Raw genomic sequence first — 26431 nt, forward strand, 5'->3', positions numbered from 1 at the left:
TATATTGCGGTATTTTACGCGGTGATATTGTATCGATACAGGGACGTCAAATATCACTTCTGTATACAAATTAATTCCTAACCTCAGAGCTATGTTGTTTTGGCTGAAATATTAATGGTGATATGATCCACACAGCTCGTACACAGCATCTTGTAGATCAGCTGTTTTTACATTTTCACTTAACTATAGAATATCCCAATATGTAAAGTATCACAAAATATCATGACCTAATCGTATCGTGACAAGTATCGTATCGTGAGATCCTGGCCAACACATGCACCTAATCTGTTAGTAAACTGTTTATTATCTCTGGTGTCTTCGATTTCATTCAGCCAAAATCACAAAACAATTGTGCAATATACAGATTGTGTATATTGTGATCCATTCATGAAAGTGAAGTGATTGTCATTGTGAAACACTGCAGCACAGCGCATGGTGACTCAACGAAATGTGTTCTCTTCTTTTAATCATCACCCTTGGTGGGCAGCCATGGGGGAGCACCTGTCATTTGCTCAGTGGCACCTCAGTGGTACCTTGGCAGATTGGGATTCGAACCGGCAACCTTCTGATTATGGGGCTCCTTCCGCTAGGCCAAACTAGTATTTATATACTAGAGATGATTGGTAAAACTATAGTTTATGGCATGAAAGGAGGGTGGGCTGGTTGAACCGGTATTGAATTAGACTTCTTGATGCTGTCGTTAACATCTGCACGAACCAGACTGCCTGGCCTCTAGTGGCACTTGGTTATAACGCACGACTTTAATTTTCCTACAGTTGGCAAGGTGGAGACAACCAATCAAGTCGCCAAAACACGCATAATAAAAAAGCACTGCTTAATTTTAAAAATAAAATAAATAAATAAATAAAAAGACATAGAAATAAAAAAAAAATGTTAAAAAAAAGGCGACACGTGTATTTGTCCGGCGTATGAAGCGCGCAGGCAGGTGATGGATGAAGGACGCGGCCTCGCTGCGCCGCTGAGGAGCTCAAGTGCAGCCCCGCCACGGGACCGAGACGCGCCGCTCCCCCGCCAGCGGCGTCGGGCTCCGGGATTCTTATTAGCGATTCGGCCCTGAGCGGCGTCCCCCTGCTCGGAAAAACCGCGTCTGACGTCTGACTGAAGGTCCAAATGCGCGCTGCGACGCAAAGGGACCGCGGCTCCGCCGAGAGGCCCGTCGATCCGGGACGTTTCCTAACGCGTGAGGCCGATCCCGAGGAGCCCGCAGCGGGGCGCGGCGCCGTCGATTTCCCGGTCGCCGTGGTGCTGCCCGCCGGGGGTTCTGGGGAGAGAACGGGTTTATCCACGCCGAAACAGTTCTGCACGTTCTTGACCAGACCTCTGATAAGCTACACGATTCAAGCGTTCGAGAGGTGCGTTTTTTTTATTCTTATTATTTTTTTACCTTACGCGTGTTCTGAGCACATTCTCCATATTCGCTCGGAACACAGGCACGGTGCTCGCAGCGCTCCCGCCCTCCGTTAAACAGGAGCCGCTTTCAGCAGCTGTCGCCGCCGTCCGGGACGAATCCGAGTCCCGTTACCGCCGCGCTGTAAACGTGACGTCAGCACGGCGGCATCTTTACTGCGCCGGGCCCGCCGCTCCGAGCAGGTCAATATAACGCGACGAAAGCCATGTGTGGAAAACTGTCAAATACCAGGTTTAGACCAACAATTTAATCTGGGAGGTTTGGTGACTTTATACAACTTGGGGTTAATGTTAAAATATGTAATGTTACTAAACCATTACTCAATGTACCTAATGTTACGTATGTTATGTTACAACATGTTCTTAATCTATTTTATTGCTCAAATATCCCTAACCATTGGCCTAACAACAGAAGACTCTTTACTAATGTAAATATTTAATTGCAACAAGATTTCTTAATTATCTAGATAACTTAATTCCGTTCAATAGAAACGGTCCTTACCTAAAGTCAATGTGGACAACAAGCTACAGAGGATATAAAAAGTTTACACACTTCTGTTAAAAACATAATAAACCGTTTAAAAACTTTCCTACGTCTAACATGACATTCAACGTGAATTCAACTGAAAAACAAACAAATCTTTTTGAAAATAATACAAAAAAAATAAAGGGAACACTAAAACAAGACATCCTTGTTTTGAATGAATGAAATATTCTTATTAAATACTCTTTAGTTGAATGTGCTGACAACAAAAATCACACAAAAATGATCAATTACCGTCACCACATGGAGGCCTGGATTTGGAGTCACATTCAGTATGAAAAAACACACTACAGGCTGATCCAACTTTGATGTATTGTCCTTAAAACAAGTCAAAATGAGGCTCAGTAGTGTGTGGCCTCCACGTGTCTGTATGACCTCCCTACAAAGCCTGGGCTCCTGATGAGGTGGCGGATGGTCTCCTGAGGGATCTCCTCCCAGACCAGGACTAAAGCATCCGGCAACTCCTGGACAGTCTGTGGTGCAGTGTGGCATTGGTGGATGGAGCAAGACATGATGTCCTTGCATTAGGAGGAACCCAGGGCCAATTGCACTAGCATATGGTCTCACAAGGGGTCTGAGGATCTTATCTCGGTATCTAATGGCCCCCACCTGTGGACTTCGGGCCCTCATACCACCATCATGGAGTCTGTTTCTGACAGTTGAGCAGCTGGAGGTGATTTTGCAGGGCTCTGGCAGGGCTCCTTGTACAAAGGCGAAAGTGAGAGTGAAGTGATTGTCATTGTGAAACACTGCTACACAGCACATGCTGACACAACGAAATGTGTCCCCTGATTTTAACCGTCACCCTTGGTGAGCAGTGGGCAGCCATGACAGGTGCCCTGAACCGCCAACCCTCTGATTACGGGGCTGATTCCTTATCCACTAGGCCACCACTGCCCCAGTAGTGGTAGTGGTCCTGATGCTGGGTTGTTGCCCTCCTGCAGCCTCCTCCATTTTCTCCTGATGTATTGGCCTGTCTCCTGATAATGCCTCTATGCTCTGGACACCACGCTGACAGACACAGCAAACCTTCTGGCCACAGCTCGCATTGATGTTCCATCCTGGATGAGCTGCACTACCTGAGCCAGTTGTGTGAGTTGTAAATTCCGTCTCATGCCACCACTAGAGTGAAAGCATCAGCCAGAAATCACAGGAACTGAGAAGTGTGGTCTGTGGTCACCACCTGCAGAACCACGCCTTTATTGGGGACGTCTTGCTAATTGCCTATAATTTCAACTGGTTGTCTATTCCATGTTGCTTCCTAAGAGGACAGTTCGATTTCACAGAAGTGTGATTGACTTGGACTTGGACATTGTGTTGTTTCCTTTATTTTTTGAGCAGTTTATAATAAGCTGCTGGCATAAGTGTACACACCCTTAAACTAATCCTTTGTTGAAGCACCTTTTTATTGAATTAATTGAATTGCCAAATGTAAATATGAGAACAGTGACATTTTGAATGCGTTTGTTTACAGGGTGCCATGGATTGAAAGAATTGTTGTTGTGGTTGCGAAGGAAAGCCACAGTCTCATGACGGACATAGTTGAGAAATTCAATCACGCTAAAGTGAAAATCGTCCATGGAGGCTCCACCAGACACAGGTCTATTTTCTGTGGATTGCAAGCCTTTGCTGAGACAGATGAGTCCTTGCTACACAAGCCAAAAGTGGTTATCATCCATGATGCTGTGCGGCCTTTCGTGGAAGAAGACTTTCTGCACAAGATCACAATGGCTGCCAAGGAGCAAGGGGTTTGTTTTTATGTTTTTTAACAAGAACATCGAGTTGCAAATTAATATTACACAGATGTGTCCAATGGTTTAACCATGTGATTGAATTTCATAGTTGGGGCTTTCTTCATTCAGGGTCAGACTTAGCCTACATGGAATTGCGGTCTGGTTTCATAATTCTACAAATAATGCAGTTTTAAGGTAGTGTGGAAAGATGTAGAATAAATAAAGACTCGCCGAGTCTTTCAAGACAATGATCTGAGGGCTAACCCAATAGCTACTCTGAAAAAGAGATTTGGGGTTTGTGGTTTGGCTTTTTCAAAAAACTGGGCCTGCTCTTGTAAGAATGAGGTACGATTGAGGTAAGATTGTTTCAGCCTTCAGATGTTAAAGAGAAATATTCTGTTTTGAGGACCACAAGTGACATTTCTGTGGAGCTTGTGTGTGTTGTTCGATGTTAGTGTGTCAGTAAAGAACTTCCCGTCAATGTGATGTGGATTTTTACAAACACTTTCATCTGGGCCTCATTAGTTCGCCACTATGCCTGATCATGAAGGAATGTAAGTGTCTATTGAACATCACTCTTTTTAATTTCAAAGGCTGGTGTAATACAATGCACATGTCAACGTTCACTGCTGACTGAAAGCTTTTTGGACCGGTGTATAGTCAGTTTACTCGGAAGATCATGTTGACATCCAACCAGAATTCTAGATTTCAGATGGGTTTCTATTTTTACCAGGCCTCAGGAGCTATGCGGCCTCTTGTTTCAACGGTGATCGCTACAACCTCTGAGGGCTACCTGGACCACTCCCTGGAGAGGGCGAAATACCGAGCCAGTGAAATGCCACAGGGCTTCCTCTATGACATCATCTACCAGGCTTATCAGCGGGTATGATATTCTTAAATCTGTAGTATCCATCACTGCTCTGTAATACTGATGTGGGGACAAGACTAAAGCCGAAAAAAACCCCAAAAAAACTCTTTAGTTGGTTAGGGATGCTCCCGGAGTTCTTTCCCTCTCCCACTTTTACCACTGTAATAACATTTTGGAAGAATAACAATCCTCTCTAAAAGTATATTACCATGTGAAGATGAAAAGGGAATTCCTGATAGGGGATGGCTTTGTTCATTGTTTGATAGATCTGCTTGAACCTGCAGTGTGGTTCTCATTTTAACGATGGCGTGTCTACGTCTGGCAGGAACAGTAAATGGTTCAGTTATTTGGGCTGGTGTAATTCCGCAATGTTTGCCTGACAGCATGAAAAATGTCACTGGGCTTTTGCACTGATAAAGCGTCTCCAAAAAGTGATTAACATTCTTGCTTTTGTCATGTTAATGTTTCATATTCGTTTGTATGTGTGTCTTAGAGTTGCTGCAGATCCTGAAAATGAAACATGGCCGTTGCCTGTTCCAAGTAAATCCTCGCATTAAACACAATTCTTTCATTTCAGCTCTCTAAGATAAATTTATTGGAAGAGTTGTGGGAAAATATATTTGCTCCTACTTTATGTGAAAAGCATGGGGTATTAGCATGCTTTGCTAAGTGCTGTGGTCTCAAAATATGTCTGAATGGCACTCACCTCTGACTATTTCCAGTTGGTAAGCCATGCCATTTAAAAAAAAAATAATAAAATTCTCAAGCTTTATTCTAAAGCTTTCTAAAATTGATGCAATGTATTTTATTTTTATTGGGAACCAAACATCACAATAGTTTTTTCCCCCCATTTCTCTTCTGAAACCACATCAGCAAGTCTGTTTTTTCAGAACTGGATGTGGTTTGAGGCGAGTCTGTGAAGATCTGCAGGGCAATGTCATTTGGAGCCTCATGCTTCCATTACTTGTTAGCAATGTTGACCAAAAAATTAATTTGGACACCAGGCCGACTGACTGGGTGGAAGTACAAGATCTCTCTGTCTCTGTGTGTGTGTGTGTGTCTGAGTGTGAAGAGTGTATGTTTTTCCCCCCTTTGGGTATGATACACCTTAAATTACTTAGAGGTGAATTACATCGCAATCTTAAATTATCCTGAAATTGTGTAGCCTTCTCTTTTCACATTACATCAGAATAATAGTCTGCCTCCACATCAGTCCCCAGGTAGCGTATTTAAAACCCTGTAATTTTAGTCTTAACTGTATCTCAGAGTCTGAAGGTCCAATCCCAAAAACAGGCGGCTCTTCCGCAAGCTCACTGGACGATTTTTTTTTTAGCTGAGAAATCTCATAATTTTGCTGTTTGCATCAGTCCATTTTATTTGGATTGTGTGTGTTTGGGGTCTAAACAGGCATCCCTCTCAGTGTTTTTGCGAAGGTGAAACTAGTTAGAGGTCGTTATGCGGCGGTGTCCTGTTTTCTCTCAACAGTGCAGTGAGTCAGATTTTGAGTTTGGCACCGAGTGTCTCCATCTGGCCCTGCACTACTGTGGCACCAACGCCAAGCTCATTGAGGGCCCACCGACACTGTGGAAGGTGAGAGCAGCAAGGCCTCAGAGCATTACGCCATAGAAGGGTGTCTTCAGTGGGGATCCAGGCCTCCGCTCAACACACTTACCCTCTTTAGTCCCAAGAATTTGAATTCTGATTCAAAACGTGCCATATTAAACTGGTTATTGTGAAATGAAAGTGCTATTCAGTATGATTTGTTGACAGTATTGCCATGCTTTTCAGGTGACCTACAAGCGAGACTTGGCTGCAGCGGAGGCCGTTGTTAAAGGTTTGTGTTTTTCCTCCCGATTCGCCGACTTTTTCTCCTATTGTCTCACATGACATTACAAAGAAATGGTTGAATTAAGGGATTGCCTGTGCATCTCAATGAGCACTCAAAATGCACCAGTGTTGTCTTTGCCAGAGGAAAAAAAAAAAAAAAGATTTCAAGTCACGACTTGGTAAGCCTCCGTACTTCAGGACAAATTAAACAGTGAGACGAAGACGAAAAACCACCTGGGTGAACTCCCAGTTACTTTGGGGCCTTATTACTGTGCCCCCGTGCCAATGTGGGCACGTCATCTTTTTCGGGAACTTTTCCGTTTCAATGAATCTCTGTAGAGACCCCTGGATGCCGTCTCTGCAGGAGTAATGCACTTCTGCTGGAACGTCACCTTCAGTGTCCCATGCCAGACTAGTTTAAAGTGGAAAACCAACAAATAATTTAGAGCTTTAGATCAGGGGGAAAAAAATAGATTAAAACAAGTAACTGAATCCTCCTCAGAGAGGCTTTGAATTCCTCATGATGACTTTCTCAGGTTCGTTGGTGACCTTTTCTATCCATTACCAACATTTGGCCTCGGCCAGGATTTGCCTAGGAGTCAAATCGGTGGCTGTTAATCACAATATTGAATTTATGATGCATAAGCAGCAAAGAGAGCAATCTGCTTCAGCGTAATTTAGATGAACTCCACAGTGTAGTGTAAGGATTTGTGGTGCGCTGAAGATGCAACATTTGCACACTGGAGTAGTTTTCCTGGTCTACAAGCATATCTTTGAAGTTTTAAGGCTACATAAATTTTGCATGGGTTTTTTTAGTCCCGTAGAGATTGCTATTTGTTGGGAGCACGATTCGCACAGTGAACAATATTTACAGTCTGCGCTTTATGCTTTTGCCATTAGGACTGGCTTGCTTTTAGCTGAATTTTTCCGTGCCTGGCCGGGCCACGGTTTTCTTATCAGAATTTTCAGATCAAATTCCTGCCTGAGTTCACGTTGGTCCTGTTTCTTTCAGAGACTCTCTCCCAGACGGCCTGTGTTATGACAGAAGAGTGTGCTGAGTCTCTGGACTTATCCCACAAGCTACTGAAAAAGCTTTCGGCAGAAGATATGGTACAGTAAATATTATTGTGTCTCAGAGGGTCGTAATGGTGATTAGGAAAGGTATGTTAGCTGATTCAGCATGTTTCGTCCGATTGGCAGATTCTGCATTTTGATCAATGTATCAAAATGAGCCAACATTCAAATTATATGTTCACTTTCTGATACAAAATCTATATGACTTCATTGGTAGATGAATGTGTGATTCTATGCTTGCATTTGTGAAATACTGCCACTAATCAGGATTAAATTACATTTACAGCATTTATCAGATGCCCTTATCCTGAGTGAATTTCAATCATTAGTTACAGTCCCCCCTTGGAGCAGTTTAGGGTTAAGTGTCTTGCTCAGGGACACAATGGTAGTAAGTGGGATTTGAACCTGGGTCTTCAGGTTACTACCACCCCTAATTAATCAAAGGAAATTATGGTAGTTAGCTGAATAAAACCGACAACCTAATTTCTAAACAAATAAGGCTCACGTTTATTGAACTGAATAGCTGAATATCAGTGCATGAGACAGATCAGTTTACTTGCTTCTATTTATTCCAGACGTACAATCTCAGTTGTTGCCGAACCAGATGCACTCATAAGGAAATCTAAAAACCGTGAGCGTTTTTGCCGCATTTGATAGAATCCACTGCCCTAGATTATATGATGACAAAGAGAAATGTGGCGCTGGACTCACATCACGTCCCTTCAGCTTTTGTTTTTAGAGCCTGTCTGCTCATCAGGCGAGTAGCTGACAAGGCCCGTAGTGGCCGACCAAGATGCGCCTCCCTGCATCCAAGTTCCTCTGTGGCCTGATTGAAACCAGGTCCGTCTGTGTTCAGGTGGCCAGAAGGTTCATTTTCCCCCTGGATACTGTATGTCCCTCGGGGACCAGAGTTACACTGGATTTTCAGAGCAGATGAAAGGGAAAGGAAGGGAGGCAATAAAGTCGGCGGACACAGAGAGAGAGAGAGATGGCTGGGCTGAGAAATCAACACAGTCTCATTGCCATTTCTATAATTTAATATGAGGACACAATGATCATTTTGTGTGTTTGAAGGTGGGGCCTTTGGCTTTGGGTGAGCCGCACAAACACGAAAGATGGCGTGAGACGCTGATGAAGGCCAATTGTTTAAAAGCACTGCTTTATATTGATAGTAGTGCAGGCCCCAGAGCCTGTAAACAAGATTGTTAAGGCCCAGTGAAGAGGTTAAGGTAACTCCGAGGTTGTGGAACCTAGTTGCCGTGACCTGTCATGGATTGCATGCCGCAGTAGTTGTGTACTGCAGAAGCACTGTAGAAGGGCACAGACAAAAACAGGCTGCTCATGAGAGGAACAGAGAGTGAAATTCGACCATGCTGCTGCCAGGGAACATCAGTGAGATCTTCAGTAACCAAAAAAATGGATTTTGCCCCATTTTATATTATGCTACTTTGTCCACAATGTTAGGATACACGTGCATAAAAACATATTCACAATCATACTGTACAGGGCAAAATATTTCAACCCCAAATATGACAACGTTAGTAATGGCATAAAATCGTTGTCTCCAGTCAAGGGTCGCCATAACAGGTCAACCGGATGCCCTTCCTGACACACCCCTCCCCATTTACTCGAACTACACCACGGTCACGTGCATCTCCAGGTTATAAAGAAAATATTTTAAATGAAAAGAATTTTCAGTGATGACCATGTTTTGCGAAGGTATCTCACAGCCAATTATCTTTCATTAATAATCTAGATTCCTTAATGTAACACTGTCAATGGTTAACTGGAAAGACATAATGGGCCAGCCCGAGTCCTTGTATGAAACAGGACCACCCACCCCACGCAGATAAGTGCTTTGATAACGTCGGCTATGCCGCTTATACATCCTTGTTGTATGCTGCAGGCTTTCGTTTGTCCAGGTGCTTGTGCGCCTTTGAAGATCCCAGCCACTGATCTCAGGAGTTGAGTAGCCATTTGTGACGGATTCGTTCTCCGTTCTGAGGGATCGTTACTGCATCAGCATCTCCTTATCCTCTGGAGTAATATAAAACAATGTTCTCATGGAATCCGACGCTCGGGACATGTGTGTCCAATTACCCTCTTTCAGAGGAGATAGTACTATCAAGCACTGGAGCCTCGGTGCCTTGCCGGCGAGCCCATCTTGTGATCTCATAATAATATTGGCTCTTGATTGTTGCTGATCGCACATTCCAAACTTTTATAAACCACTGTCGTATTGTAGAGTTGTATAATTCATTTTACGAATATGAATAAGGCACTTTTTTTTTTTTTTTTTAACACATTTGCGTTTTATTTATGTTTTGTGATTTGAAATGTGAAATGTGTCTAATTAAGCTTCTGCACATTCTGCTGCTCCTGAAACTGATTTACGGTTAGTTCGAAAAAGTGTTTGCTCAACTTTCTCCCCGCCCATTCCACAGTTCTCCTCTCTTCCTGTCCTCATCGGGGCTTCAGATAAACACCCCACTCCACCGTTACTTGCCCAACCTGGTTTAGATCACGTCTGAATATTCAATCTCATAAATCTGCATTTTGTGACTTAAATGGTTTTCTGTTTGAGCCCCATGGTTGGTGATCTTTCAAGAGCAATTTAGGCCCCACATGTGTTTCCCATAACCATTTCATATTTCCAATTTTCTTTGTTATTGTAGCATTTAAGTTGTACAAGGCCAAATTTGTGCCAAACACAGGCGCCGGGTCTGTTTATTTCTCTGTTTGGTTCCTCTGTGTATGAAATGTTATACAGAACTGAGTACTGAGTTACTGAGAATCACAGCTAGCGTGGAACGGATGTGAATTAGAGCTGCCTTCACATGTGAAATATATCGCAATAGGAAATGACCAATTTCACCGATTGCAAATAATAAATGCTGCACTGGAAAATAATTGATGTACTCCTTCTCGATGGCTTCTTCTTCTTTACGTGGTTATCACACATTCTGTAGCTCTGTTCACTTAAAACCTCAAGTATGTTAAGATGAGTTTAATGTGTTTAATGCATGTGGTTCATGTCAAAGTTTACTGGATTTACTGGTGGGGTGGTAGTAGCCTAGTCGCCTATGAACCAGAAGACCCGGGTTCGAATCTCACTTACTACCATTGTGTCCCTGAGCAAGACACTTAACCCTAAATTGCTCCAGGGAGACTGTCCCTGTAACTACTGACTCTAAGTCGCTCTGGATAAGGGCGTCTGATAAATGCTGTTAATGTAAATGTTGTAACTATTTAAAAAAAAAATGTTTTTTTTTGTGTGAAGCTGGTGGATGTAATCCCAAATCCTAAAGGAGTGAAGGGTGTGTCTCTCACTTCCAACAGGAATTTCATCCACATTTCTGTGAGTATTTCAATATAATTTAACAAAATGTTCTCACTTCATATTACTATCCCATCCCATGAGAGACTCTATGCATTATGCAGTTTTATATATGTAAATTGTCCATTGACTCCATTAAAAAAAAAAATACTTGGGTTAAAGCTTGAAGACAGGAAACAGTCCATTTATCCCACTCAGTCCAAAGGAAAATGTATGACTGAATTTGTGGAGTCAAATTGTCAGATTGCAGTAATCTGAACACCACTGAGCCTGATTGCCAGTACACAACTTTGGAACTGTTTTGAAACTCCCCTGTCAGGTGTCCATATGCATTTTTACCAAAAAGTCCTTTTTATCGGCATGTATAGATGTACTGTTAAAAAATCTGCTGTATAAATCTACCAGAAGTATTTCCCTCCACAGGTAAACAGCTCCAAGTTGGCACAGATTGCTGAAATGGTCATGGTGTTGGAGGAGACCAACCACGCTCTTCTGTACCCTGTTGTCATCGTGTGGGTGAGATTACAGTGACTCCATCAGCATGACGCAGGGCTTGTGTAACTAGAGCACCCGGTGCTGTGGTTTTTACCATCATAAACACATTTAATCTAATTTAAAACGAGGATGTAATATACGCGGGAAGGACATCTGTGTGTGGAGGCGGTGGGGTGTGATGGCTTTCACTCTCTTGGCTTGCTTTCCCACATAGTTCCATTTGAGCCTTTTCTTTAAATATCTTCCAAGGGTTGTTTGAAAGCTCAACAATTAGACCTCCACCTCTGCTTTTGCCTCCTATAAAAATGTCACTTTTAGTCCACTCCAGATTGACAAATGGGTTCTGTTGCTTTGCAGAAACCTGACCCTCACGGCCTGCAAGACTCTCACGGAGCACAAGTGCTGTTTTTAATGTCAGAACTAAACCTGAAACAAACCCAGACACCTGACAAAAGAGAGGACAAGCAAAGCAAAAAAATCTGAAAATGAAATGGTTACCTGTAAATTTGTGTTGACTGTGGTGTACGTTCCTCTGAAGCGTTAATGTCCCAATCAATGGAAATGGAAGGATGTATAACTTGATTAAGGCATCAGTTTGATTCCCATGCTTGCATTTCAAATCATTTTAAATGCAGCCACCCTTTTCTGTGGTTGTGGGGCCAGCATCAATGGGCTCCAGCGTAGGATGTTTGACTTTCTGCCAACCTATGGGTGGGAAACTATAGGGCCTTTTGTAGGATTCTCGAACCCAGGCAAGACTATTATCCAGATAACAAAAACCAATGGACTGTCCAGTAGGAGGTGATCCTAGGAAACTTTGTGATGGTACAAGCAAATTCTGCATACATCAACCTGCTAGTTCGCTCAGTCAGTTTCAACCTTGCAATATTGAAAGATCCTAACAAGGAAACTGGACTGTAAAACCTAGATAAATTCTCTGCTGATTATCCTAGGCCAGTTTCATTTTTGTCGCAACTGAAGTGAGTGATAAGTGTATTTAGCATTGGGATTAAATGACCCCTCCAGGTAAAACAGGGGAAAAACTGAGCTGCATTATATTCCCACAGACATTGTAATGGGTGTTTTCGTGCTTGAAATTCATGTTCAATTGCAAGATCTAAAGTTAAAATGATATCTTTAAGTCTTCCATGATTGCTTGTGAAGCAGTTTATCTGATTTCATGCTTCCCAAAAATAAGGTGCTTTAATCAACCGTCGAGGCTTTGGTCATGAGGCCTTTGGCAAAAGTTATCCAATAATGAATAAATACATTATATGCACTAATTTCAATAATTTGAAATCTTTAAATTTTTTTTAAACCTTAGAACCTTTCAATTAGCAAGCTACTATAATATTAGTTTTTAATATTTTTTCCCAACTAATATTACTATTGTAGACTGACACTCACTTCCTTTTGGACATTGGAGGCATTGATTCTTTGGGAGCATTGCCTGATTAAGAACAGATGATCGGCTTATAGTCTGGAACATAGTGTGTGGTTATTCTCCTAGTCGTTTAAAGGCATGATTGGTGATTAATGGTTTCATGGATGGGCAATTAAATGAGTTAGTGTCATCCTCCAGTGAAATATCCTAGCTTTCTGTAAGTACAGACAGGGCTTTTGACTAATGGAGTGTTCTGCTGTTTCTGATAGGTCCTCCTGACTGTGTCAGAGCAATCTGCCCTCAGCCAAAGGTGTGAAGCAGCTTCTGCCATCATGGACCTGGCCAGAGCCTCGGAGCAGAAGAATATTTTGCTCTACGGTGTCCAGATTAATCATAGTAAGGTGTGTTTACCATGGCCATTCTTTTTCGTTTGGAAGTCAAAGGATTTAAGAGAATTATGTGGAAGTTTGTGAAGATCACGTTATCACTTATGTTTTTTAATAAGGTTGAACATCCTTTGAACCAGTGAGCAGAACTGCCTCGGATATATAAATGAAGTGCTATTAGTTTACCCTGCTAAAAAATTGTACTATTTATCATTGCCTCTTTTCTTAAAAGAGATGGTAGGAGCCTACTCGGTAACACACTCGCCTATGAACCAGAAGACCACAAAGTTCCAGGTTCAAACCCCACTTACTACCATTGTGTCCATGAGCAAGACACTTAAGAGTGTCTCCAGTCCCTGTAACTACAGATTGTAAGTCACTTTGGATAAGGGGCGTCTGATAAAAGCTGTACACGTAAAAGTTCTTGCAGTTTTCGCCGGGTTAGTTTTATCGCTTACGCTGGGATAATTGTCAAGTTATTCAGGAGTTGTATCATGTGGTGACTGTGTCAGCTCGAAAATCAGTGAAAATCTCCTTGCATTAGCCACGCCAGGATCCAGACTGAGAACCACCGCTTTAAGGGTTGTGAGGTCATATTAAAAAAAAAAAAAAGGTACCATCATTTTCAACGTCAAAGTGTAACGATTTATAATGTGCAAATGATGAGGGAAATGTTCTTGTGTGACATGTTGAAAATACTCTGTTTGACAAATGACTTCAACCTTTTGACATTTTGTGCATCGCATTACAAACAAATGGCCAAACCTGCAGCTATGAGCTGCTGAAAGAGCTTGAACATTTTCTCCACTGACACCAACTCCTCTGCCAATTGGCCTGCTTAGCGAACCCCCCATACACAAGGTGATAATGGCTTTTCTCACGTCGGCTGCCTTGGTCGAAAAGCTATTGCGAGATTAACGTCATGCACATGCGATGTGGAATGGTCCCTTTGTTGTTTAACCTTAAAGTGCGATACTCAACATTCAAGACTCTGCGTCTGGCCCTATGGTGAGCGATGTGGTCATGTAGTCATCCTGTCCCAGTTCATATTGAGAAGGGAGGGGGAAATTAGGGCCTGGGCAGAAGTGAATATGTGTACAGCATGATAAAACGCTTATTGTTATGAGATGGTGGAGGAGCAGATAAGGACCTTGCATAAATCACCCTCACAAATGAGGATAATTTCTCCCAGATGTTCTAATTCATATTTCTCAAAGACCTCGCCAGCACTCTGTAGTCAGCCCATACCTTCGTTCCAGAGATATTTATGTGAACGCACACGATGCACAAACACCATTTCAAAACAAGGATTCTTACCATCTTATTGATTGTATTAATTTAAAAGGAGCACAAGAGGTGTTTTTCCATCACCTTTTCATCTTCAATGTTATCAGGGATTATGAATAAATTCCTTGATTTTATAGAAACTGAAATGCATCCTCTCAATTGTTCAGTGTTCATTCATCTGGATTAAAAAAACACACAAATTAAATAGCTTTCTACTTAGACTTCACATTGTCCATTTGTTGTTGTTGTTTCAATTATTTCAATAATGAAATTACTAAAATAATGCATTTTTAAATACCAATTCTGCACTTCACATCTGACAAATTGGTATTGAGCTCATTTTCAGTTGTTAGTAGATACACCACTAAATGCTCCACCTCATAGGCACGAATGGACCCATTTTAACTTTGTCATTTGTGGTCCCATCAGTTTCCATCAGTGTTGAATTGTTCATGCTGTTCATTCAAACATCCCAAGAAGAGCTGTGTTACAGAAGATAAATGTGTGGGATGCAGGAAAGTTCCTGTCATAGCCATACACATGTTTTTTCAGTGGAAATCACATGTATTTATTTGGTCTCACCAGATGTTTTAAGGAGGAGCCATGCGTTTCTGTGGCAGGATTCTTGTTGTAAAGCACTCTGACATTTGATAAGGATCAGTAAACACATCTCTCTAAACACAGCTTCAGATATCTTATTAAAAACATCTTCGGAATCGGTCTTGGAATGCCTTGCTTGTGCACTTATTATGGTCACAAGTGTAGCTTTGTCAGGATCCATTTCCTCGTGTGGAGATGGCATGTTTACAATCAGCCATAATTGCTGCAGTGTAATAATTTCAGAGTGACAGGGCTTGGAGGGGAATTTCTGAAAAGGTTTCATACATGTGCATTTCCCTCAGAGGCCAGAACACTGTCACAATTTGGTGACCGATAATAATATACGCATTTCCTTTTGCTTAAAGAAATATAATATAAAATTGTTAAAATCATAGTATAAACTAGCTAGCTGTTTAAGAGCAATTATTGGAAGATTTTCCATAATTTATTTTTGAAAAAGGATTTATGTTTAAACTAATCCAGGGCTGAGTTGATTAGCACTATCCGTTCATACTTAATATGTTATGTATTATGTATATATTATATGTATAAAATTACATTGTGACAACAACAAAAAATCTATTAATTAATTAATGTCATAATTGTAATAACAACAACGACAACAGTAATAATAGTATTAATAATAACAATAAGAACTACAATGTAAACAGCGAATGAGCACCTCATAATAAATCTGAGCGCATGGTTCCAAGGGATTTCACTGAGACTGACACCACCATACCATGGTTTAAGCCATTAACTGTTTTATTTGGATTATTTAGTAGTATAAATTTTGGCTTAGTTGGCTTAGCGCCCTGAACATAGGGGTCATGTTGCTATGGTATCTTGAGTTATGGGGTGAAAATTATGGCTATATGTGCTTGTTGAAAAGTGTCCACATGTTAAGTCATGTTTTTTGACACTTTACTTCATGGAATCGTTTGAAATGTAACATTCATATTATTTAGAACCAAAATGTAAATGCATTTGTCCATGTAACTAGAGAGCAATTAGCCAAACAAATTTTTATGTCCATTGCTCTGTTAAATCTCCGAAGACGAGGAGTGAGCCCCTTCATTTCTGCGGGCAGCAGCAGATAAACTGTATGAATGTCAGTAAGGGGATACGGCAGTGTGAAAGTGTTGATTTTTAAACCTTGTCTGTGCGATGGTGATAGGAAGTGTCACCAGATCCACCCCCTCTTCCTCCCTTGCATGGGGGCCCTGGCGACTTGTCACTCGCTGAAAGGGGTTGTCACGGTGATATATGGGCACTCTAATCCCTGATGTTTGCCCGCCCCATGTTTCCTTCTTGTCAAAGAGCCCAGATGAGGAATCCTAAACCTGAGAGGAGATTAGCCACTCCTTAGAAAAAGAGAGGGAGGGAAGGAGAGTAAAGGGAGAGGTAAGAAAGAGAAAGGCTTGCGAGACTGTATAGGTCCATTCTCTTACCTGCTTAGATTCACCTTCCCAGTGGCAATTTGGGAAACTGTACACCTCTGGGTGCACCCTTTCAGGTGAACTTGGCGCCTTTACACCTGCACCTTCTTCCAGGGTCAAAAGCAAAATCTTTAGTCATGTGGATGTGGAACCTTTAGGACATTTTCAGAATAATGCTGAATACGTTATTGATGTATGCATCAAAAACACTACTCACAATAAGTTAGGGATATTGTGTATGTCATACATACGGTGACACAGAACTACTTACTGGCAGAGTTTATGACAGACCCAGGAGTGGAGACCCACGAATGACAGAATGATGACCAGTACCTAAGGACCTCAGACACTCAGACATCGATATGCCACTGCCACACAGCCGCAGGTCCGTTTACATGATGGGGGGGGTTTACTAGGGTTTTCAATGCAATGAATGGACAATGCAGCAGTGGTCTACCGTCCTGTTCACTGTTGAGTGTCGCCTCAGTGCTGGTTTGCTTTGGTGGAGAATGTTCAACAGTCTGGGCAGGCATAACCAGTCAGTGCAAAACCGATTTGGTTATTGTACATGGCTCAGTCACTGCATGCTCTTACCTAAGAGACATCATAGAACCCATCATCATCCCCCAATTCCGCCAGCACACCCCAACTTTTTATTTATGGATGATAATGCTCCACCACATCGTGACAGAACTGTCACAGCTCGACTTCAGGAAGTTGGTGCGGCCATTAATGTCCCCTGACCTGAACCCTATAGAGCACATCTGGGACCAGCTGAAGCAGAGACTGAATGATTGTACCCCACCCTAACGTGAACTGGCAGAACTATGTGTAGCACTTGTGGAAGAGCGGAACGCATTGCCTCAGAACAACATCAACTGGATAGTGAGGAGCATTGCGGGAAATGGTGGAAACACCCACTACTGACAATATCAATAATTTTTATTAATCTCATACATTATTACAATATCCCCAACTTATTGTGAGTAGTGTACATGTATTGACTGTAGAGATGTCCCAGTTATCATATTCTGTATTTTGTGCAATTAATTCAGTTACAAGAAGTGATTAACACATAAATAATTATGATTCTTGTTGTTAATTTATGGAATGGTAGGTTTATAACTCACTCAGATCATTTTGCAATAGGGTGCAGAAATTGTTGACCTCGCAGAAGAAAAATAAATGGATTTTTTAAAATGACAGAGAGGGGGGGAAAGGTATTCTTTATTGGGAAATGATTGAAAATCTGCAGTGGCGTCAGTTTACACCATCATCATCCCTGATATCACTGACAGTTCTGACTGTCCCGGGCGGCGGGATTTGGGCACATGTTCCAATTTTCCATCTTCATTTATACAGTGTTTCCCCACTGATGTTTGGCTCCAAGTTTGTTTTTCTTCCCAGCTGGAGGATCTTAGTGGAAACCTTGAGGATGGGCCTGGTTTTCATGGTATCGGCACAGTGTGACCAGAAAAATCCAGGTTCAGGATCTCATTAGTCGAAATTAAGACAGAATCACAAATTACGATGCATTTACTTTTCAATTATGTGTGAAGGATAGCAATGTGCATTAGATCCAGATGTTTAATGAAGTCCTCCACGGTGTTCAGTGCTACAAATGCACTGCTGGAAGGAGCAACAAAATCAGACCCCAGGCACTGGTGTTTACCCCCTTTTGAGTCGGGAGATTAAACGCTCTAACGGCTGGGAAATGCCATGTATTTATTATACGCCTAGGCTCATCCCATGTGAAACAACATTCCAGAATAATTGCAAAAAAATTGGATCAGAGATTAATCTGAACAAGGTCGTCTTAACTGGTTTGTAAACATTTAATCAGGAAAGGAACACCGCGGTGTGCTCGTGATAGCACTCGCTTAGAATTTCACTTGGCCACCCACAGTTGAGCACAATGATTTAGAATTTCTGTTTGTAATTTGTTTGTAATTCTGCATAGTTTGCGTTGAAGTTTACCAAACCAGCCATTGATGAGGAGTTGATAGCTATTCTGACTGGTAACACATGATTACCTGTTTTACATATTTCGAATGTATCATGTGCTTAGCATAATACATGATCATTCAAAATATCTTATAATGACTTACAAATGGTTGTAATAATGCAGTACAAAGCAACCTATATTTGCAACTTAAAGCAAACCAGTACATTCTAATAGCATTGTTTTTTTTATCATTATCTCATAAGAAAGTATAGACGATTTCCATGTCATAATAAAGCCATGGCTCTGCAGGTTTGTTCATAGATGGAGTATTTTTTTTGTGAATGCACCAAATATTCCTTGACTTACTGTTGTTTAATGTGGTATTGTAAAATAGTTAAAGCTGGCCTTCAGTCTAATTAAAAAATGTTCCTGTTTGGATATTCTGATACATTGCCTAGAGGAAATTATGGTGAGCACTTTGGATGGTGGTAGAAAATGAATTCTTCGTTCAGCAGTGGAAGTCACAACTTGCATTACAATGCGGTTTTGTTTTTGACCTTATGGTTTCAATGATTGGGTCCCTTGCACATATGACACACACGCACACACAGTACAGGACAATAGTTTGGGCACACCTTCTCATTCAATGTGTTTTATTTATTTTCATGACCAATTACATAGGTAGTATATCACTGAAGGCATCAAAACTATGAATGAATACATGTGGAGTTATGTACTTAACAAAAAGTGGAGACCTGGCCTCCACAGTCACCAGACTTGAACCCAGTCGAGATGGTTTGGGGTGAGCTGGACCACAGAGTGAAGGCAAAGGGGCCAACAAGTGCTAAACACCTCTGGGAACTCCTTCAAGACTGTTGGAAAACCATTTCAGGTGACGACCTCTTGAAGCTCATCGAGAGAATGCCAAGAGTGCAAAACAGTAATCAGAGCAAAGGATGGCTATTTTGAAGAAACTAGAATATAAAACATGTTTTCAGTTATTTCACCTTTTTTTGTTAAGTACATAACTCCACATGTTCATTCATAGTTTTGATGCCTTCAGTGAGAATCTACCAATGTAAATGGTCATGAAAATAAAGAAAACACATTGAATGAGAAGGTGTGTCCAAACACACACAGACATATATATATATATTTTCTCTCTTTTGTCTTTTTAATTTATTTGTGTTTAATTACATTTATTGTTAAGAAAGATATTGATCTTCAATACATATATGCACAATTTATTTATGTATCATAAAAATGCTTAGAATGCTTATTTGTTTGCATTGCTTGCCAAAAATTGCCCTACAAATAAAAGACACAAGGCTAATATGGAAGATTTAGTCGCCTTCATTAACAAAATTGTCCAAAAGGTGCAATTTTGTTCCTTTCTCATACACATTTAGCCACAACAGTGTCTGTTCCCCCTGCTGTTTAGTCTGGGCTCAGCTGTTGTTTTGACACTCCAGGTCATGAGCCCACATGCCCCTGCTTCCGTATTGCCAAACTCCAGGTCATCACCAGGCCACTGTCAAAATGTATCATGTGACCCTATTTGCTCCCTGGTCCCGACAAATCAGTGTTTATCCCGAGAGCTTGTTTCCCCCCTCTGTGATATCCCAGCGAAGCGTTGCAGATCTGCTCTTGACTGACGAGGGGTTCGGTTAGGACGGGCCCGGCATGTCGCAGCACATTCTTCTGCACTGTATCCTCAGCGTCCTGATAATAAGATGGCATTACTGCTTGCGTTGTTTGGGAACACGTCTGTCGCCGGGTCAAGTTCATCACTCACAGGGGCCTTGTTCAAATAGTGCCACATTCACTCTGAATAGACCTGGGCGGAAATGGAGGCTTCCTGTATTTTCTTAAGAGCGACGTCCTGTGGCTGACAACTTTCACTGAGGTGTGCTCAGCGCCCGTCACACTTGAGGCGGAGAAGAATCAGACGATACAGCCAGTCCACACTGCCTGTATTCTGTTAGGAATTCTATGCATGGCTTATTTGTCGCCCCGAGAGGCGGAAATCTTTTGCACCGCTCTGAAAACCTTTTTTTTTTTTTTTTTTTTTTCCTTTCCCTCCTTCTTTTTATAGCTTCCTTGACATGTTTGCATTTAACGCTGATCTTGTGTCAATACGGCTCCACCACTGTAGTGTCTTCACAAAAAAGAGCCCGAGCACATATATAGAAACAAAGAGGAAGGACTTTTCTGTACCCAAACAGAGTACTTCCTTCTTAAATGAGGTGTGACGGAAAATGGATGTTAGGGATATTAGACAGTCAGGCACGTTGCCACATTGTCGGGGGGAAAAATGAAATGTGAGTCATTCTTGGGTGGGAAGTCAGTTCGTATGACTCACACCACAGGCTAATCTAATATGTATTTTTTTTTTAATTGCAGGAAATGTTAATGTGTAATCTAGTTTTCTAATGTTCATGTTAAAATCTAATGATTCCATATGTGTGTGTGTGTGTTTTTTTTTTTTTTTTTGTGTGTGTGTGGAGGGGGCCCGGAACATTCCCAGACGTTTTGACCCCTGGGACTGATCTTGGCTTATAATTTGATGCATTGTGTCTGTTGAGGTGACAGTACGTACAAGTGATACTTCTCCCAGTTCCCCCCTAGCTACTGCCCAGTGAAAGGGACTGGAGAGGGGGCTCCTGGGATTGCGGGGGGAATGTGGCATCTGAAGATTCAGGTGTCCCCCGAAAAGAATGTGCTGTCAGAGAGTGAAAAGCAATACCTGTATGAGACACAGGCGCTTTGTAAAAGTCCTGTGGATTGATGGCAATAATTTTCACTTGATCCCATCATTTATTAAGGGACCTTCATATTTTTGGTGTGCAATAAAATGTTATTTTTTTTATTATGAACTATGATGTCTTCTAGTGTATAATCTCATAGGCAACACAAAAGGATAAATGTGTTCTCTTTGGACCATTAAAAGTGAAGAGTAACGCTGTCCAATAGGTGACGAATCCGGTTCTGAGGTCTTTCCAGTGTCCTTGGCTGTAGAATATTCACAGCTATCCAAAGCTTATTTCTGGCAATGAAACAGGAATTCTGCATTAACACAAGGAAGTAGGTGATCGTTGGGGAGGGGGTGGTGTCACTGATGGAGGCATGCAAATTGTCACCTTAAACTTCCCAATTGCCTGGACCACGGTTTCAAAGAGGCAGCCACATGCTGGCTGGTTGTTTCCAGCCGATGGAAAGGTTGATTGAAGCTGAGGCATGTGAAAATACCGTCATTCGGAGCGACCTCGCGATGTGTGGTCTGCTGGCACGTTCTCCCTCACTTCGAATTCGGCCTCGCCTGTGGAAAGGCAGCCTTATTTACGATCTGCCATTAAGCATCTGCAGAAACTGAAACAATTACGTGGATTGATGTGCTCTGCGAAGCTGAAGCCGGACCCCACTCACTTGCTTGTAACTGGCCTTGTCATTGTACTGTTGTTTTCGTTTAGCCTTCTGATGAGTGTGTGTGTGTGTGTGTGTGTGTGAGACCCATTTGTCTTCCAGTGAAAGTTCTATCTCTCAAAGCCTCGGAATAGACACCAAGCGTCAGTGGAAAACCTTGTTGGTGAGAAGAGGGGAGTTATTGCATCAGACTATAGCTGAAGTCTGAATTAAAATTCCTGTTCCACAAGTTCTTTTAATGTGTGTCCATAATAATGATACGGAATAACACTCATTACCCAACTTTTGCTTAGCTCACAGTGGAAATATACTGCACATGGTGATGGACTCAGGCCCTGCGGTCGGCTTGGAGAAGACGTTGGCCCGACATGGTGCCGTTGTACCTGGTTATACTTATACCTGCCTGCAGAATTGCTCAACAACAGGAAGGGGCTACAAGTGATTTGGCAACCAGTCAGCATGGAATGGGAATGATTTTTAGCGATGACAGGCGAAATATCCACTGGCAGCTAATCTCAGCATGATTGAAGTGACAGTCAATAGGAACGTAGTACGCTGTTGATTGATAGATGAGTTCCTTATCCAACCGTTTACATTTACGGCATTTGGCAGACGCCCGCAGCCAAAGTGCTTTTAAATCTGGTTCACTAGAACCCAGGCTACATATAGCATAAGCTTAAATTATATGTTGGTGGTGGGTACAGTAAAAATTCTTGAAGTCAACAAATCTGAGATATCTTGGGGAAGTTCATTCTACCACCAATGATGTCCAGTGTGCAGATGAATTGGTCTGGATTCACTCGGATGGTTATTGGCGTGTTACACTCTGCACGGTGTGTATTCGGAGTGGTAATCACATCATGGTCTGACATGGAGAAACACTGCTATGTTGTTGACAGTAATGATGATACCACAACACTGTTGATACTGTGATGCTCAGTAAATTGTAGGGATATAATCAGCATTTGGAATTTTAGCATAAATCACTTTTTTCCCCAAACAGAGAAAAAAGTAAAAAGTAAAGGTATTTCACGTCACTGCTGTCTGGTAAAAATCGGTCAGTTCATTTACCTTACCTACACCCATACTGTATAACAGGCTTTTATTGCCATATTGATGTGTTCTCTTAGAACACTCTTCTCAAAGAATATACTCACTTTGTCAAACTGGCTCACTTTGTCAAAGCTGCTTGGCCTGGATGTTTGTGTGAATCTGTTGTTCCGACTGTTCTACTGGGTTATCAGGGTGGTTCATAAGGAGCTGTATTCCACGCTACATGGGATTAAAGCAGCCTGTGGCACATTAGTACGTTGCAGCTTTCTTACTTCCAGTAATGACTAGGCTCATCCCATGTGTTATGTTTTTACTTGATCAAGTAAGGTTTTCTTTCTTACAGATTTAAAGATTCATTTCAACTGACTTTCCTTGACACACACAGCAGTAAGACAGTTCGGTCACTCCAGGTGTCATGGGGGACATTCATGGGGGACAAACTACAAGTATGTAGTTTAATGACAAACCTGGACTCAGTAGACTCAGAATAACAATAATCATATGGCTTTCTTTTTCACTCTTTGAAGGTTTATTCCAGGTTTGTCACTAAACCATCCACTTATTATGGTAATTCATGGTGGTGGTTTGTAAATGTTCATTAGAATCATGATATCAGAAATTAATTTAGCATATTTTTATTGTGGATACCTTGGACCCACATTAATGATTTTGAACTGCGCGTATATGTGTGTGTGTGTGTGTGTGTGTGTGTGTGTCTGTCTGTCCTTCTCATATAGTACATCTTGGATAAATCCAGTTGTGTTGCACTAATACCATGACCAGAATGCAAAAATAATTTCATGGCTTCTTGCCTGCTTGGACGTACAGAAAACGTGTTTTTGATCAGGCGGGAAATTTGCATTCCACTGTGGGGTCTAGCGTACACGATCACAGCAATATATTAGATTTCAGCAAATTAATTTAGTAGAATATGAGCTGCATGGATGTAAGCACCACATGCACTGGGGGCATGGGCTGCTTCTCTGCTTCCTTCTGCTGACTGCTCACAGATGTATTGGCTCGTTATCCACGTTTTCATACCAATAATTAAGTAAGAAAGCAGAGACCAGGGCACATCCTAAAGAAAAACAGGAAGCCGGGTTCCGTTTGATGTCTCCGAAGCGGGGCCAAGCGATAAACAGAAAAACACTTGTAGGCGCAGGAAATGCTGAAATTACATGCACTGGAGCTCGTTCAAGAGCGATCGTATTATCCGATTCTGCTGCAGCCCTGTCGTCCCTTTAATCAATGGAGTGCTGATTCGTCCTCCAGCCTTTCGACTTTCGGATTCTTTCTGTGGAAAATGCACGTCATATGACTCGCACACTGGTTCCCATTAAAAAGTGCTTACGGAGGCACCGGCGCTGGTGCTGTTGTGCTCGCCACGGTCACTCCGATTCCATGCCGAGCGCTTACACACCTCCACGCCATCCTGGCCAGAGGATGGCAAATCGAATCGACTTTAACGATTCAGATTGGAAAGGGGTGCAAGTTCCTCGCCGTGTGTGTGTGAGAAATTAGATCTACAACACCGAATGTTACTCGAATCCATTTTGATTTTATGCCCCCCTTGTGCCTTCAGAAGAGACACCAATGCTGGAATAGGACGCTTTTCCCATGTTTACCTCGGGGCCAGCAGCTTTCGCAAATAGGCTGGACTCTGTCCCGGGAAAAAGCTGCGATTCCACTCAGAACATCAGTCGACCTGAACTGACGATGATGCCAGCATCTCTCGCCTCACACACCAAGCCCTAAAAGTCTAGAAAATGATTGTTTCTCAGAAGTAGTTACAGATTTATTCATATGTTGCATGCAGGCAAAAATATTTAAAGACCAGCAAATAATGTGAAAGAAAGTGCAGGGATTGTCATTGTGAAACAGCACACAGTGACACAGACACTTTTTAACCGGGGAGCAGTGCGTGGGGACGGTGCTTTGCGCAGTGGCACCAGAGTAGCACCATGACGGCTCGGGATTCGAACCGGCAACCTTATGATTATGGGGCCACTTCCTTAACCGCTAGGCCACCTCTGCCCCTTTAAAGGCGTGACCTTGTTAGAGGAGGGAACTAGAGATGGGTTTTTACCAGTTTACCCAGTGATATCAGTAGCAGCTCATTTATAATCTGCTGAGGACACTGTGTTACTGTCAGCTATGCTGTCAAAAAGTGTATTTTTCTCACAATACGTCTAGAATAAATCGCCTTCTTTCTGTGTAGTTTATATTATTGAAAATGGAAGAAATTGCATGCATTCCGGCTTCAAGGCTTTTCCCTGCGAGGACACCGGGACTTGGGCTCTAAGCCCCTCTTTCCACAGATATCCTCCACAAACAACCTGGTCCACTTTCATCTGTCAGGAGAACCCGCTGTCACAACATCTGTCTCCATAATCCAAGAACGTTCAGTTCCTGATCATATTGTATCGTGGGCTGCAGATGTTCTCTCATTCTGAGTGACTCACTATTCAGCGCCGCCGATATATAATCGGAAACATCGTTGCCAAAGGGTCACAGCAACTCAATAAATTAATAAGAACGTCCTAATCAGATCCTGAACTATTTTTTGTGTTCTAGGTGCCGGAGCAGTGGGAGAGGTCGGTGACGAAGTTATCTCAACTCGCGGCAGCTCTCATCAGAGACAGAAACCCCATTCTGACGGGACAAATATTGCAGGCCTGAGGGTTTACAGGAAGACCTTGAAGAAAGACTGCAATCACACCGCCCTCCACATGCTTTTTAATTGTTAAGCTTTTTAAACAGATTTATTTTTTGATGTTCGTCATGGAATGTTTATCTATGCTGACAATTGAATTTATCCTCACAATAGACTGATGTGTCAATGGAGGGATAATTAAAATTAATCAAGTAAATGATGTACAAATTCCGGTCAATTCAGAAATCATGTTGCAAAATAATGCAGGGAATATGCTGACATCGTTTTAGAACACTGGAGAATGCTGGTTTATAATTTAAATTATTTTTAAGAGATGTGAAGTCATGACTGGGATAGTCATGGACGTGTGCATTTCTTGCTTCCATGTTTTGTCATTAAAGATTAAATATTTTATTTAGCTATTTTTTATTTATTTACTCGGGAGGTTGTATATAGAGATAATTTCAACATCTTCAACTGAGACGACTGTGTGTAAATGGGATGTTCCTCAGAGATGCCGGAGAATGTTTTTGGATCTGCTGACATCGTGCGGTCGCAGGTGGTACTACAACCTCAAATGACTCCTCCTGCTCTGCACCTACGTGTCCACCAGGAGTCGCTCTATTTTCACTTCAACCCTCGGCGCACAGTACTGCCGAATCTACTCAGTATTATTACTCACTTTTCATCTGTAGGATTAACTTCATGATAATTATTTTCCGGAAATAAAAGGAAATCATATTCATTTTTGAGGCCATGACTTATTATTGTGACTAAGCTAATTGAACATGTTTTGACTGGTACTTCTTTTACTTTGAAACTTTTTACCTTTAGAAGACTGAGGGATAGTAAATAAAGTGTGTAGTGCTCCCAGGTCTTTCCCAGCCAATAAAGTAAACTGAGAAGGTATTTCTCATATGGCAGAACCCTTAAAGTTCTCAGCACAACCCCAGTA

The 26431-nt window shown here is 41.9% G+C and overlaps 1 protein-coding gene and 1 long non-coding RNA gene across 3 annotated transcripts; one reads left to right on the plus strand and one right to left on the minus strand.

Moving 5' to 3' along the window:
* Positions 1-286: 286 nt before the first annotated feature.
* On the minus strand, positions 287-1557 carry LOC114790176 (uncharacterized). The gene is made up of 2 exons (XR_003749776.1): positions 1406-1557; positions 287-1282 (listed from the first exon to the last, which is right to left on the minus strand). It is a non-coding gene; the product is annotated as an uncharacterized LOC114790176 (long non-coding RNA).
* On the plus strand, positions 927-26221 carry crppa (CDP-L-ribitol pyrophosphorylase A). 2 transcript variants are annotated; one of them, XM_028979983.1, is made up of 10 exons: positions 927-1373; positions 3447-3720; positions 4439-4588; positions 6059-6163; positions 6362-6407; positions 7413-7510; positions 10755-10832; positions 11235-11327; positions 12960-13091; positions 25398-26221. In XM_028979983.1, exons 1-10 carry the CDS (start codon positions 1132-1134, stop codon positions 25500-25502), a joined length of 1323 nt encoding a protein of 440 aa, XP_028835816.1. In that variant the 5' UTR covers positions 927-1131; the 3' UTR covers positions 25503-26221. The 2 variants fall into 2 exon arrangements, with proteins under 2 accessions (XP_028835816.1, XP_028835817.1); XM_028979984.1 differs by lacking the exons at positions 12960-13091; positions 25398-26221 and adding an exon at positions 11664-12939.
* The last annotated feature ends 210 nt before the right edge of the window (positions 26222-26431 follow it).

Source organism: Denticeps clupeoides, chromosome 5 (genome assembly GCF_900700375.1).
Source record: "Denticeps clupeoides chromosome 5, fDenClu1.1, whole genome shotgun sequence".
Lineage (NCBI taxonomy): Eukaryota > Metazoa > Chordata > Actinopteri > Clupeiformes > Denticipitidae > Denticeps > Denticeps clupeoides.

Bases quoted from the DNA above. Each gene is read 5' to 3' on its own strand.
- crppa (XM_028979983.1), top strand. From the start codon at position 1,132: ATGCGCGCTGCGACGCAAAGGGACCGCGGCTCCGCCGAGAGGCCCGTC. The intron at 1,374-3,446 runs GTGCGTTTTTTT...GTTTGTTTACAG, and splicing joins ACGATTCAAGCGTTCGAGAG to GGTGCCATGGATTGAAAGAA. The intron at 7,511-10,754 runs GTACAGTAAATA...TTTTGTGTGAAG, and splicing joins AGCTTTCGGCAGAAGATATG to CTGGTGGATGTAATCCCAAA.